The 13,716-nt window shown below is 37.0% G+C and overlaps 1 protein-coding gene across 3 annotated transcripts in view; it reads left to right on the top strand.

The window, feature by feature from the left end:
• Positions 1-13,716, top strand: part of LOC113920824 (fibroblast activation protein alpha) — a 74,022-nt gene that overhangs the window by 31,513 nt on the left and 28,793 nt on the right. For all 3 annotated transcript variants that reach the window (XM_027591177.1, XM_027591178.1, XM_027591179.1), the window contains 5 exons: positions 374-509; positions 3,743-3,787; positions 9,993-10,097; positions 10,196-10,266; positions 12,044-12,097. In XM_027591177.1, coding sequence (XP_027446978.1) covers positions 374-509; positions 3,743-3,787; positions 9,993-10,097; positions 10,196-10,266; positions 12,044-12,097 — 411 coding nt within the window. The remainder of the gene's footprint in view (positions 1-373; positions 510-3,742; positions 3,788-9,992; positions 10,098-10,195; positions 10,267-12,043; positions 12,098-13,716) is intronic.

The raw sequence follows: 13,716 nt of genomic DNA, 5'->3' as shown, positions 1-13,716 counted from the left end.
TTGGCTCAGGTCATGATCTCGGGGTCTTGATATGGAGCCCCACATCGAGCTCTGCACTGGGCGTGGAGCCTGCTTAAGATTCTCTCCCTTCTTCTCCCTCTAACTCTTCCCCTGCCCCGGGCTCACTTGCACTCTCTCTCTCTTAAAAATAAATAAATAAATAAATAAATAAATAAATAAATAAATAAATAATAAAATAAAATTCAGCAGGTACATTTAAGCCTTCTTTCTCTGTAGGGAAGGGAAAGTTTACCTTCCTTATCTATGGAATAAATATCTCATAATAATAAAATACATCCTTTAGAAAACAGAACTTAAATTATTTGATGTGATACTGGTTTATGGTTGTGACTCTGTTTTGCTTTATTTGCAGTGATTATTATTTCAGTTGGCTCACATGGGTTACTGATGAACGAATATGTTTGCAGTGGCTAAAAAGAATCCAGAACGTTTCAGTTCTGTCTATATGTGATTTTAGGGAAGGCTGGCAGACATGGGATTGTCCAAAGGTAGGTTATATTAAAACCACAGAGGTATATGCCTGAAGATGAAAGTACATGAGGGGAGATTTACCTGTAGCTAACATTTTGTATTATAAGGCCAGAATTACCACATTCAACTCTTGATTGCTTTGCAAAAAAAAACCCTCTTTCTTCACAGTTCTTTATTTTTATTAAATAAGTAAGATACCCTTGTTTTCTTGAATGACTTCAGCACCGGTACTGCGTAGAGAAAAAGACTAACTGAAACAATGTAACATTGGAAAAATAAGGCATCTGGTTTTGAGTTAGGATGGAAATCTATCCTTTTGAGATGCTACGGATGGCAGTCAAAAAAACCAAAATAAGGAGGATGAAAAGATAAGATGGTTCTATCATGGAAATAAATGTGTTTTATTAAAAAAAAACCGAGAAAATGTAAACAGTGCTATATTCTATTCAGTGTCAAAATTGAAAAATAAAAATTTCAAAGGAAACGGATATTATCAAAAGAAAGCCAAATATTCCCATTTTAAAATTAACAGTAGATAATCAAGAATATGACATGAAATATCAGATCAAATTATCCTGCTCTCTTGTTACCTTGAGAGTACCCTATACTGTGTTAATTTTAGGGAGAAAAAAACTTGAAAATTAGGCACAGATTTATTGTTGAGTTTTAATTGTTTCTATTGTTCAAATCCAAACATAATCTGTTTAATTAATGAGTTAGACAAGTACTTTAGCAATCTAAAAGCTTTAAAATGAGCCTGTTCAGAAGTACTCATATTAGAGACTAAGAAATACAAAATGTTTTCTTTAAATAGGAAATTTGATGGATACATTTCATAAGACTTCTAATTATGAAGACATGTTTCATTAAACCAAATATAGAATAAACCTATTTTATAAAGTAAAAAAAAAAACACAGAGCAATCAAAGTAAATCACTAAATTCCATCTCAAAATTAGGACACTATGTTTTGCAAGAAAAGAGTCATATGAATCTATTTGGAAATATATCAGGACTATAATAGTCAACATTACTCAGGCTAAAAATATTTCTTAAATCACTACTCTCTAAGAAGCTTGACTAATTTTGATGGAATATGCTAGAAGCTTATTTTTATCTTATTTATATTTTGATATACAAAACAGAAAGATTTTGGCTTTAATGCAGTAGCATGGGAGGGGAGAAAAGAATAAACTTGATTGTGGCAGTTAATTAGAAACCATTCATGTGATAAATCAGCTTTGGAGGAATATATCTTGACTGTTTTTATTGAATCTAGGTATGAGGAATTATTGCTTTAATTTTATTAGTTTAAAACTATAAGATCGGTCATTTAAACACAATTTTTAGTTCTCAAAAAAAAGGAATTTAAAAACAGCAATTGCTTTGAAATCTGAAATTCTAATTTATCAAAATCAGGGACAACTTTAATCCAAACTGACAGAATATATAAGATGCTTATTCAAGGAGATGTGGAATTTCTTGGAATATAAGCTTTAGTTTAATGGCCCAAAACCATTATTAAATTTAAAATACCAGGTTTAATTAAACTTGGGATTTCAAAACAACCCCAGTTTCAAAATAATTTGATAAGTACATGGAACACATTTTCAGATTTAAGAACAACAAAGCGTTGAGTAACAAAGCTGTGCCTAAGATTTATTATTACCTTGCTTTTTATGACAGTACCCTCACTCATGGTTCTCTTTCTTCTTCACTGACTGTTCTTTTTGTTTCCAGCTCTTCTTTTTCTGTTCTCTAGAAATCTTATCATTCTCCAAATTAATGTATTTGCAAGATAGGCTAACTGCTATAACAACAATAAAACCCTTCCAGTAATTCAGTGGGTTAAGACAATAGAAATGTTTTGCACATTCATGTAACTACCTACTAATGAGTCCAGGTGAGTGGGGAATGGTGAGGGGTGGGAGATGGGGTGCTTAGGTTGATGGCATTTCTGCTGTCTTATCTAGTGACTTCCAATGCTAGTCCAAAGTCATTCAAACCTGACCACCAACATCCAGCTGGGGGATGGAAAAGGGAATGGAGGATCATGCTCAAGAGGTTTTTTTTTTTATAGGTTAGGCCTAGAAGTGGAATGAGTCACTTCTGCTCACACATCATTGGTTAGAACTTATCACATGACCACATCCTAATCGGGAAGGAAGCTTGGGAAATGGAGCCTGACTATAGTCCAAGCAAAAAGACATCAGCAAAAGATTGCTGATAATCTTATAGTCTTTGCCACAACTCTCAACTTACTCTTTAGGTGATTTTCATCTATACCAGAGGTTTCGGTTACCATTTGCCCCTCAAATTTATTCTGAGGATTTGAACTTTTAAGTTATCTCTGGCTACATCTTCTCTGGTCTGCCCTTAATATCAATACCTAGATGTAGGCTTTTATCACTTTTTTTCCCAAACATTACAATAGCCTTCCAGTTGATCTCTCTGCTTCCTTCTATCTTACTCACTTCTAATCCATTCTCTGCATCATGTTTGCAATTATATTTTCCAAATTGTGATTCTGAAATCCTTCAAAGGATTTACCCAGAGGGGGAGTCCAAACTTCCGAGGGTGGCATTCGAGTTTCTCCAGGATCTTTCTGATACCCTTGCATCTTTCCTCATCTTCAACTCTTTTCAATAGTCAGTCACCCTCCCCTCAGCCATATTGAACCACACCTGTAGTCTACTAAGCTGGCCTGGTCTCTGTGTTGTTCATTTCACCTAAAATGTTCTTTCTCTAATTGTTTGTCTAGGAAAGCTTATTCATCCTTTCAGCCTTACTAAATTTTGTTCAATAAGTGATTGGTTGCCTTATGCAAAAATAGGCACCAAAATAAGATCCAGTGCACATTTTAAGATTCCTACCTACTTAATAAGATGAAGAAAAGAAAAAAATTAACCTAAAGTCCACTGTGAAATGCCTTTTTAAACTACATGACACCAAGTGCTTAGGGGTTGTGCTAGGCTTCTGTAGATGTGATAATTCCAGGCACCGCCTCATGGAAAATTAAACCAAGATTCTTAAATGTTTGCAGTAAGAGCCAGTTCTTAGATTACTCATGTGTATGCCATAGGGCTGGTGTATAAGATTGTGCGTATGGTCACTTTAAACTCAAGTGTGAAGTTACTCAATTACAATAGTACAGTTTGAGTAGATAGCTTAACTGGTTCAAATGCCCAGGTCATATCTAGAAAAAACTGTTCTCCTAATAGTATGCTTGGTGTGATCTTTCTTTCTTTTAGACCCAGGAGCATATAGAAGAAAGCAGAACTGGATGGGCTGGTGGAGTATGATTTTGCTATCTTTTCCTTCTATTTTAATGTCACTTCACAGATTCTCAGCTATCAAAGGACCTATTTTAAATGTATCCAAACTGACACTACTTGTTTCATAGAAAAAATAACAAGGTAAAAAAAAAAAAAATACCACACACAAAGGTAGTGATCCTTTCAGCAAACTTGTGCCAGACAATTTTAATGTCTATATATTTAAAATTCTGTTGAGAACAAATCATATTCCTCATGTCCCAACCTTAGCTTTTTAATCGAGTTTCTGATATTCATAGTTAACATTCTTATTAAGCAAATAAAATAAAGATTATTTTTCAAAAGGGATCACAATTCCTGATCAGCTTAAAATAATAATTATTAGCCATTTGAAGCCAGAAGAACCAAATACACTGGTATTCTTAGTCATTTAAAGACAACCTACCTCTTAATAAATTTTATATAGACTGAAATGAATAAATGAGTTATATATTTTTCCAGTCTTTAAGTGGTATCAAATAGGAAAATGTGTGTTTTGTTATGGTTTTTGATCACTTATATGTAGAATTTTTGGGATAGGTTTATACAGTAATTTGTGAGAATTTTTAGTGTAAAAAGATCATGTTTTACAAAATTATCAGTTGTGTCTAATGTCCCATGAAGAATACACAATAGGACAGAGAATAAGTGAATGTAGTGTGGATGCTGCCACTTATTACAAGCGTATTGAATTCAACTAGTATTTGGATTTAAACACACACACACACACACACACACACACACACACACACACAGTTTCTCTGAGTGGCACATGCAAAGAAAAAGGAAACTCTTTAGTACCTGGTTTAACACACTAACCCATGATACAAGGACAATAAAGAATTCAGAGTCAACTGTAAGATGATAACTCATAAAAATTCAAAGTTTAGATGGGTAGAAAGAAGGTAAATGACAAAGTAAAAATCATCAGATATTAAAAACTCTTTTTTGTACACGTTTCTGGATTTAGCGATGTTAGCTTACATATATTTACTCTTTCAGTTAAAGATATTTCAGTTTTATTCATTAACTTGAGAATAGTTATTACTTTATTAATTATATACATTAAGTGTAAGTTACATTCTAAAATAGCAAGGTAACAAAGATAGGTTGTGTAATTGAGAAAAAAAAATGGCCAAGTCCTATTTGAGTTCACTCTTTGCCACTGTACTAAATAACGCAAGAAAAATCAGGAGTATTTGGTGAAAGGACAGGATTTTCTAAATTTTTGAAATGTTGGTCAATCCTAAGCTCATCTTCCAAAAAGGTAATTCCTAGATCATTATTTGAAAACTTGAGGAAAGGGGAAGTTAATCTGTGAGTTCACTCCCATTATAAAATTTCCAGTAAAGAATGAAGGCAAAGAAGAATACTTGAAGACTTCCTTTGGTTGTATTCTCCATTATGATAACATAGTGGGAGTTACTACAGAATGATGTGAATGATATGATTTTACAGATAGATAAACAATGATACCAACAGTCTTCTCAAAGACATGATTTTAGGAATCCACACACTTTTATTCTGAAAATGCTACCAGCATTCAAAATACACCGAAATATTTTAAAATGCATCTTTTGAAATCTCTTATTTATAAGCATCTTAGAGTCATTTGTACCTTATCAATTTTTACAATCTGTATAGCACCAGCCTTGTAACCTCAACAAACATGAGCTGGATGAATGGATCAATTAATTAATTTAATTGCCTTCTAAAGCCATAGAACATTGTTTTAAATACCCTCAGTGGAAGCACATGCATATCTTTTTTTTTTTTTAAAGATTTTATTTATTTGAGAGAAAGAATGAGAGAGAGAGAGCACATGAGAGGGGAGAGGGTCAGAGGGAGAAGCAGACTCCCTGCTGAGCAGGGAGCCCGATGCGGGACTCGATCCCGGGACTCCAGGATCATGACCTGAGCCGAAGGCAGTCGCTTAACCAACTGAGCCACCCAGGCGCCCACATGCATATCCTTTGAGGGAAGATGAGATCCCTACATGAAATCAAAAATTATTTTTAAAAAAATCATGCCAAAATAAATCTAGTGAACAATGCGTTATTTATCTTCAACATATGATTTTGTGCTACGTCATTTTAATGTCTATAGCTTTGGAATTCTATTGGGAAAAATTATTTTTTCATGTACTCATCTCGATCTCTTAAAATGTACCCAATAGTCAGTAAATTTTCTAAATACCGGAAGAGGTATCATCAAAAAATCTTTGCAGTGATAGCTTTCAAGAGTAAGTTCACATTCTCCCAAGGCAGCTGCTTTGAAGAGGTCATTCATTAGATTTTATAAGTTTTGACATGTCTTTTGAAAGTCAGGCCATAACTTTATAAGCTCATAACTCCTATGTCATAATATTCTGAATAGCTTCCTTTGACCTATAATCAAACCAATGGCTTAATAAAACTACCCAGAAATAACCTAGAAATATGTATGTCTTTCAGACATTTGTTCAAGTAATATTTATCTAGGTTTTAGAGAAAGTCATATCAGTATAAAATCAGAGAGCAATTTTAGAGAAGTTGTTCCTTTAGAGTTTATAAAGGAAATTTAAACTGAAAAACACTTGGAAACCACCTGTGAATCAGAGGAATGAGACTGAATGACTTGTGTAAAGCAATGCACTTGTTAGCTGCAGGCATGGCACTGGCACATAGAGCTTTACCTATCATTTTCTGTCCTCCAGCACGAGATATTCAGTGTCTTAATTTGGGGGAAATAACCTAACATCTCCTTTGGTATTTGATCAGAAAAATAACAACCACGAGTTCACTTCAAACAAATTTCTTCTCACCCTGTAGAGAACAGACCAAAAAAGAGAAGCCTTTAATCAAAGGATCTAGTATTGAGTTAGTAAAATTTGGAGAACAAGCACTAACTAAAAGCATACATCTTAGAGTGCAAAGCCACATTTAAATTATTTTAAAAATAAGTAAGCAATACACTACACCTCCCTTAGCCGTTGGCAAAATCCCTTTGTTCAAAAAAATAAGGGTTGTTTTGGGTTTGTAATTTTTTTTAACTTTTAAGTGAGCCTTTATTTCCTTGTTTCACAAATAAAGCTGGCTGACTTTGGTTGCCAGAAAAATGAGTTTTCTACCCAATGCTTGAAGTCTGTGCTTTTCACCAAATGCGGACTCCTTTCAGGCATCAGCCTTTGCTAAGTAGGACCTCAGGGTTATTTCCCAACCATGGTAAGAAATTATCAGGTGGTGAATAATCTTACCTTCCAAGTATAATATTTGAAATGGCTTTGCACATAGAGGTGAGTAATTTATCAGAAAATCTAAGCACGATAAAGGGGCTGTGAAAAGGCCTTGTTAAAACTGAGGACCACCTAGTTATGGGTGCTTATCTAGGGTCCAGGCGTGACTTGCCGCCAGAAGCACTTAACTCAGGATGCATGATGGACCCAGCTCTGGGAAAATGAAGGCGGAAATATTTCACACTCTCTTTAGCTCACCCAAGTTACCTGTTCATCTAAAGCAGCTGTCTTCACCGTGTGCAATAAAAGGGAGAAGATAACAGTCTTCGCTTAGCAGAGATATTCTTCCTGTTCGCCTGATTCTGATATCTTAAAACATAACACCCTGCCCTCTTATTTTTTTTTCAATGAAAATGAAATTTTAAGTCTTCATCTAGAACAAAACCTTTTTTACAGTTCCTTACTAACCCGAGTTTTGAGGAGAATATGTTTTTACTCTGGCATCTTAAAATATTTTGTGACCCTGGTTCCATTTTAGCAGTGAAGACAACGTAGCGCTGTTTTTTGTCTTTCACCCTGAGGAGTGAGAGGGAGGCATTGCAAAGTGGCTACTAGTAAGTAGGTGTATTATCATTGGCCTAAGTAGGCAAAGCTTCCTTCTAAAATGAAAGAATGGTTTGTTATGATGACCTATACTAATGAAATTCCATCCACAAAATTACAAGCCAGAATTTCTTTTCCCTGGGCCTCTTTTTCACTCAGTTCACTTTCAACTTCATTTAGAGGCATTAGTCTCAATACCCCAAATCCCGCCGAGGCTGGTCTTATGATTAATGAAACTAACAAAGGGATCGTGTAAGGAGATAGATTCTCTTTACTCCGTTTTTCATTTGGTGAAAGACATCCATTCTGTGCCAGAGTGATAAGACTTAGGACGTATTAGTTTCCTGAGACCACTGCAACAAACTACCACAAACTCGGTGGCTTGAAACAACTGAAATTCACTCTGTCACCATCCTGGAGGCTGTAAGTCCAAAGTCAAGATGTCAGCAGGGTCCTGCTCCCTCTGAAGCCTCCAGAGAATTCTTTCTCACCTCTTCCAGCTACTAGGGGCTCTTGGCAGTCCTTGGACTTCCTTGGCTCGCAGTTGCATCTCTCCAATCTCTGCTTCCACCATCACGATGTCTTCTTCCCCATGTCCCTTGGGTCTAGTGGTATCCTCTCTTCTGTTGAGGACCCACCAGCCAGATTGGATTCAGGGCCCACCCTGATCCAATATGATCACATCTCAATTCTTACCTTGATTATATCTGCAAATAGGGTCATTATCTTCCTCCCTTTGGGCTGCTAAAACAAAGTGCCATAGCCTAAGTGCCTTAGAGACAACAGAAGTTGATTTCTCACACTTCTTGAGGCTGGAAAGTCTTAGATCAGGGTGCCAGCCTGGTTGGGTTCTGGTGAGAGCTCTCTTCTGGGTTGCAGACCACCAAATTCTTGGATCCACACATGGTAGAGAACAGAGCAAGGGAAGCAAGCTCTCTGGTGATTCTTATAAGGGCATTAATCCCATTCATGGGGCTCTACCCCTGTGACCTCATCTCATCCTAATCACCTGCCAAAGGTCCCACCTCTTAATACCATCTTAGTGGGGGTTAGGGTTTCAAAATATGAATTTGGGGGGAGATAGAAACAATCCCAGTCCATCATAGTTACCATCGGAGGTCTGGGTTCAAATGAATTTTGGAGAATGCTATTCAGACCACTACAGACACCATACCCAAATAAGTTACATTTTAATATCACGTAATCATAACCATAAATTTTTATCAAAAAGCATCAATTATCAGATCACACACGGAGCTATCACTAAAAAGGCCTATAGCAACTAAAAGATACTGGTAGTTTGGCTGTTGTCCCCTTGATCAGGTCTGAAGGAGTTGGACAACTTGTTTCTCTGGCCAGAGACAGCTGGTTTGGGATTATTTGTGGGAATCTCTACTGGGCATGATGCAGAGCAGCTCTTTCTTCCAGTAGCTATTTTACCACTTTGCCTTTCTTTTACAACCCAATGACAACAAAGCCAACAAATATAAGACAAGGCTATTTTTTTGTCTTTTTTTTTTCAATTGAAATGAATGGGGTCTTTTTATTATTATGTTCAGTTAATGGCTATTTTTTTTTTAATGGAGAAACTACTAGCTAAAAATTGTGTGAGGATATTTGCAGAATTTTAGTTATCTATACCATTCCAGATATAGAGGTGTAACTTGCTCTGTTCCAGGGCACGGGAAAGCTGAGTGTCAGAGACTCCTTGGGTCATTCAACAGTTCCCAGCAAGTGGCCAGTGTGGGCCCTGGGAAGAGGCCAGAGACAGGCAACGAGGCCTGTTTCACTCCCTGAGCTCAAGGAGTAAACCTCCTACTAGCTTGTCCAGGAAAACATTTTTCTCTCAAGTCTAGAAGTTCTAGAAGCTTCTTTCCAATGTTAAAAATGGTGGCTAGCAGGCCATGATATTTTCATCTTTAAAATGTCTTCATTGAATCATTGGCATTAGGTGCTTGGCACCAGACAAATCAAAAATCAGAAGAACTATCAGCCTTCATGAGTCACATTTTGGTCAAATACCACATTTTGAAGTTTGGCTTGGCTAAATATCAACACTCACTTGTGATTCTTTTAACTCTCTTTCAAACCACACTATCTCCAAGCATAGACGTTCAATGGAATTAAACATTACAAACACAGTGCTATGTAGTAGCAATTAAGCAGCAGTTGGAATGTGCAAATGCCTGTTGGAATCCCTAGAAAAGCTGTCTATCTGAAAGAATGGGATTTCAGATGTGAGTGATGGAAGGCAGGCGAGGCAAGGCGTTCTGGTTCCTATAATCATAACTATCCACTGCTTTTTAAAAAAAAAAATCTAGTTTTAGTTTGGTTTGTCTTTTGAACATAACCTCTGTTCATTTCTTTCAGTTCTTTGTTTCAACACCAGTTTTCAGCTATGATGCCATTTCATACTACAAAATATTTAGCGACAAGGATGGCTATAAACATATTCACTATATCAAAGACACTGTGGTATGTTCCTTCCAAGATTTATCTCCTCAAAGATCATTCACTTGAGGTTGCTCAAATAACGCTCAGCTTCACACAACATAATGTTTGTCTTTTTATAGGAAAATGCTATTCAAATTACAAGTGGCAAGTGGGAGGCCATAAATATATTCAGAGTAACACAGGATTCACTGTAAGTATTGCATGAAGCATGATGCACCATTCAGGTTTTAATTAGCACTGATGGACACACAAATGATACTGTACCACCTCTTCGTTAAGAGCATTTTTGGTTACTTACGCTAGAGGTTAGTGCAGATAGCTCTGGTTTCATTAAGATTGCACATTCTTTAACAGCTAGTTAACATGATTTCTTTCAGGAAAGAATATTTAGTAAGTGGTCCTGTCTCTTCTGATACCTGGTAGATAATAAATTAAAAGTATAAAATTTTAAAAATAACAACTACTTCTAAACACAAATTTTACACTTCAGCACTTGAAGAAAGGAGCAAGCTTCAGAAGTCCATGAAGGGCAGCCCATAGATACAGACATTTTTTTTTGTGGTAATTCAATGTTATGTGAATTTAAGATCATTATCCGTAACAGCTGTCATTTTTTGAGCAATTACTTCCTACCACATACTGTGAAGTAGAAACAGAGGTAGGGGAAACCCAAAGGTAGGAAGGCCCAGCGATGGTCTTAATCGAAGCCTGCAATGATGAGGACCTGAACTATAACAGTGCCAATGAAATACGTACTCTTGGACGGAGAAGCTACGCCTCCTTTTTCTTGCGTCCTTAACGCTTGGCATAGTGCCTGATGCAGCGCTGGAAGTCAGTAAATATTTGTTAAATGAATGAGAGGAAGGGTACATGACCGTAAGGACAGATAGAGTCAGAACAAGACTGCTGATTTCGTGGTCCTGAAGGAAAAGGGAAAAGAAAGGCAAAGTGGACTCGGTTGCCAGGGTTAGATGAAGGCAACCGTGAAGCCTCTGACAGAACAGGAAACCTGCGGGGGGCCACTTGGAAAAGATACGGAGTAGTTTATTCACTTGTAGTTTGAGATGATGTGAGGAAGACAAGTGCAAGTGACCGTCCCCTCGGTCGGAGTCACGTGAAGTTAGTCAAGGCACGTGGAAGGCTGCTGGTTTAGAAGACACAGTCAATCCTAGGAGTGATTTGCATTCTCTTACCTTTTCTTTCTACTTGCGGATAAGGAGGTGTTTATGACAGTGAAGACATAAAACCACCCGGGCCACTGAACAGTCCTAACAATTAAAAATGGGTAACCGAACCCGACTTTCTACACTCCGTTATGCTCTTCCAAAAAGGAAAAAAAAAAAAAAAAGACAGTTACTTCGTGATATTCAGATGAACTCACAGAGGAGTGAAAATCATGCCACTAAATTGGATTTCCCACTTCATAGCTATATTAAGACAGGTTAGAACTGGGACCCAGATACTTAAGTAACAAGTATGTTCTCTTGTGACTTTTTTGCATCTCGGTAAATTAACATGGCCCTTTGTGTGGTGTCATAGTGCAGATGCATTTCTGGATTTATAACAAATTCATCTATGTCAGAGCTTCTGTAAAACAAATTCAAAATGTCTTTGGAATCATGGACAAAATTAATATAGCATAGAGGAACCAGTAAACTGTCAGGAAGAGGGTGATAATAATCAATATCCTACCTTTTGTGTAACTCATAACTAATGAATCAATATACCTATAATAAAAAAAGGAATATTCAGCATAATTTAATCTTTCTCCTATGATTTGAAAGTCAGAGTAAGTACATAAAATTCAGTGTTATAAACAGCAATGACTTATCTATCTAAGTGCAATTAATATAGTTTCATTAGATGAACATTGGACTATATTGTTTATTCTATTAGTATTAGTACTAACAATTCTGTCACCATTTAGTTATCAATACTTATTTAATAACTTCTGGATATATTTTCAGGTTTTATTCTAGCAATGAATTTGAAGGCTACCCTGGAAGAAGAAATATCTATAGGTAATTTATGTCAATATATTCTAATATTTTTATATGGTAATATATGAATGAAAATCTATCAGAGGCCTGTGGATATATAGAATATTTTTTAAAGCCTGAAATGTAACAAAAATTATATATGAATCAAGGTAAAACATTGAGAGAATGCTGTACACCACATCAGTATAAAAATATACACTTCCCTGGGGTGCCTGGGTGGCTCAGTTGGTTAAGCATCCAATTCTTGGTTTTGACTCAGGTTGTGAGATGGAGCCCTGCCTCGGGCTTCATGCTCGGCAGGGAGTCTGCTTGAGATTCTCCCTCTCCCTCTCTCTCTGCCCCTCCTCCTGCTCATGCATGCACACGTACTTTCTCTCTCTCTCTCAAATAAATGAATCTTTAAAAAATATATACACCCCCCAAATATTAGCTAACTCAAAATGTTTTCAGGAAAAAAGTCAAGAAATTCTAATGCTGATATAAACATGATACTAAATACTTCAACTAAATTTAGAGGTAATTGCAGACATTCATCCATGTAGCAGCCACTTATTAAGTCCCTACTGTGTACCAGGCATTGTGGTTATTGCCATATCATGTGATTTCTTTTAATATGGTTCACTTTGGCATAAGCCTATTACTATTGGAAGGCATTCATCTCTGTTCCTAAATTAGTGTTTAAGTTGGTCCAGTTGTACCCTTGGTGATTGGAATGGTGCCCTCAACAGCCCTCTCTGGATATAGAAGTAAAAGTCATAGTTACCATCAGCTGGTAGTCTGCTATATGTCAGGCACATTTTTATCTACTTTACATATGTAATTTCATTTAGTCCCCACAACTTCGGGAGGCAGGTGATATTGTTAGAGCTAGGATTTTGTACCTGGGCATGCTGACTTAGCCCCCTTACTGTTAACTGCCTACCTAACATTTGCAAGATTACACCAAAATGTGAACTATAACCAGGGAAATAAGGAATTTTCCCTCTGCTGCATTCCTCTGCTCCCTCCTGGATCGTGAATTCTTATCTATTAGAGAGAATCCCTCTGTAGTGCTAACGATCTCTCTGGTTCCCATCTACCATGCCCTGGGCCAGGTCAGGGGCAGCAGCAGAAGGAGCACTGCGGCAGCAGATTATTTTACCAGCCAAAACAGACTCTGACCCTGACCCTACCCTGGCATCATACCATCTAGTCTGCCCCAAATGAGAATCGATTCTGAGGGTTTGGGGTCAGGCCTGGGAGTCTGTATATTAAAGCCAATCACCCCATTCAGGAGCCATGCAGAAGGCTCTGCTGGGGAGAGGGTGGGTCCAACATGGTAGGTACAGGTTGGCTTGTGTAGGAGTGTGGTGGGGGGGCAAGCATTCCCAGGAAGAGCTTCTCTGACCCTAACCTTCCTTCAGAAAGGAATGAAAGGCACAGGAGGCACTTAAAAACTATGTTTTTTTTTTTTATTTCCACTTTGCTTATGACTGATTTCCCCTTCCAGATATATGATAAGAACAGCGACCCCTTTCTTGGTGAGCCTGCCAGATTTTCCTTGCCTGTTTTGCATGGGAGTACAATAAGAGAGATGGGAAGATGAAGAACTATGCATTGCCAAGCACTCTGTAAGATGTAAGGGATGAATGGCTATGGGA

This window comes from Zalophus californianus, chromosome 3 (genome assembly GCF_009762305.2).
Source record: "Zalophus californianus isolate mZalCal1 chromosome 3, mZalCal1.pri.v2, whole genome shotgun sequence".
In the NCBI taxonomy this organism is placed as follows: Eukaryota; Metazoa; Chordata; class Mammalia; order Carnivora; family Otariidae; genus Zalophus; species Zalophus californianus.
Note: the sequence above shows the minus strand (reverse complement) of the source record. Positions and strands in the feature narration are given on the sequence as shown.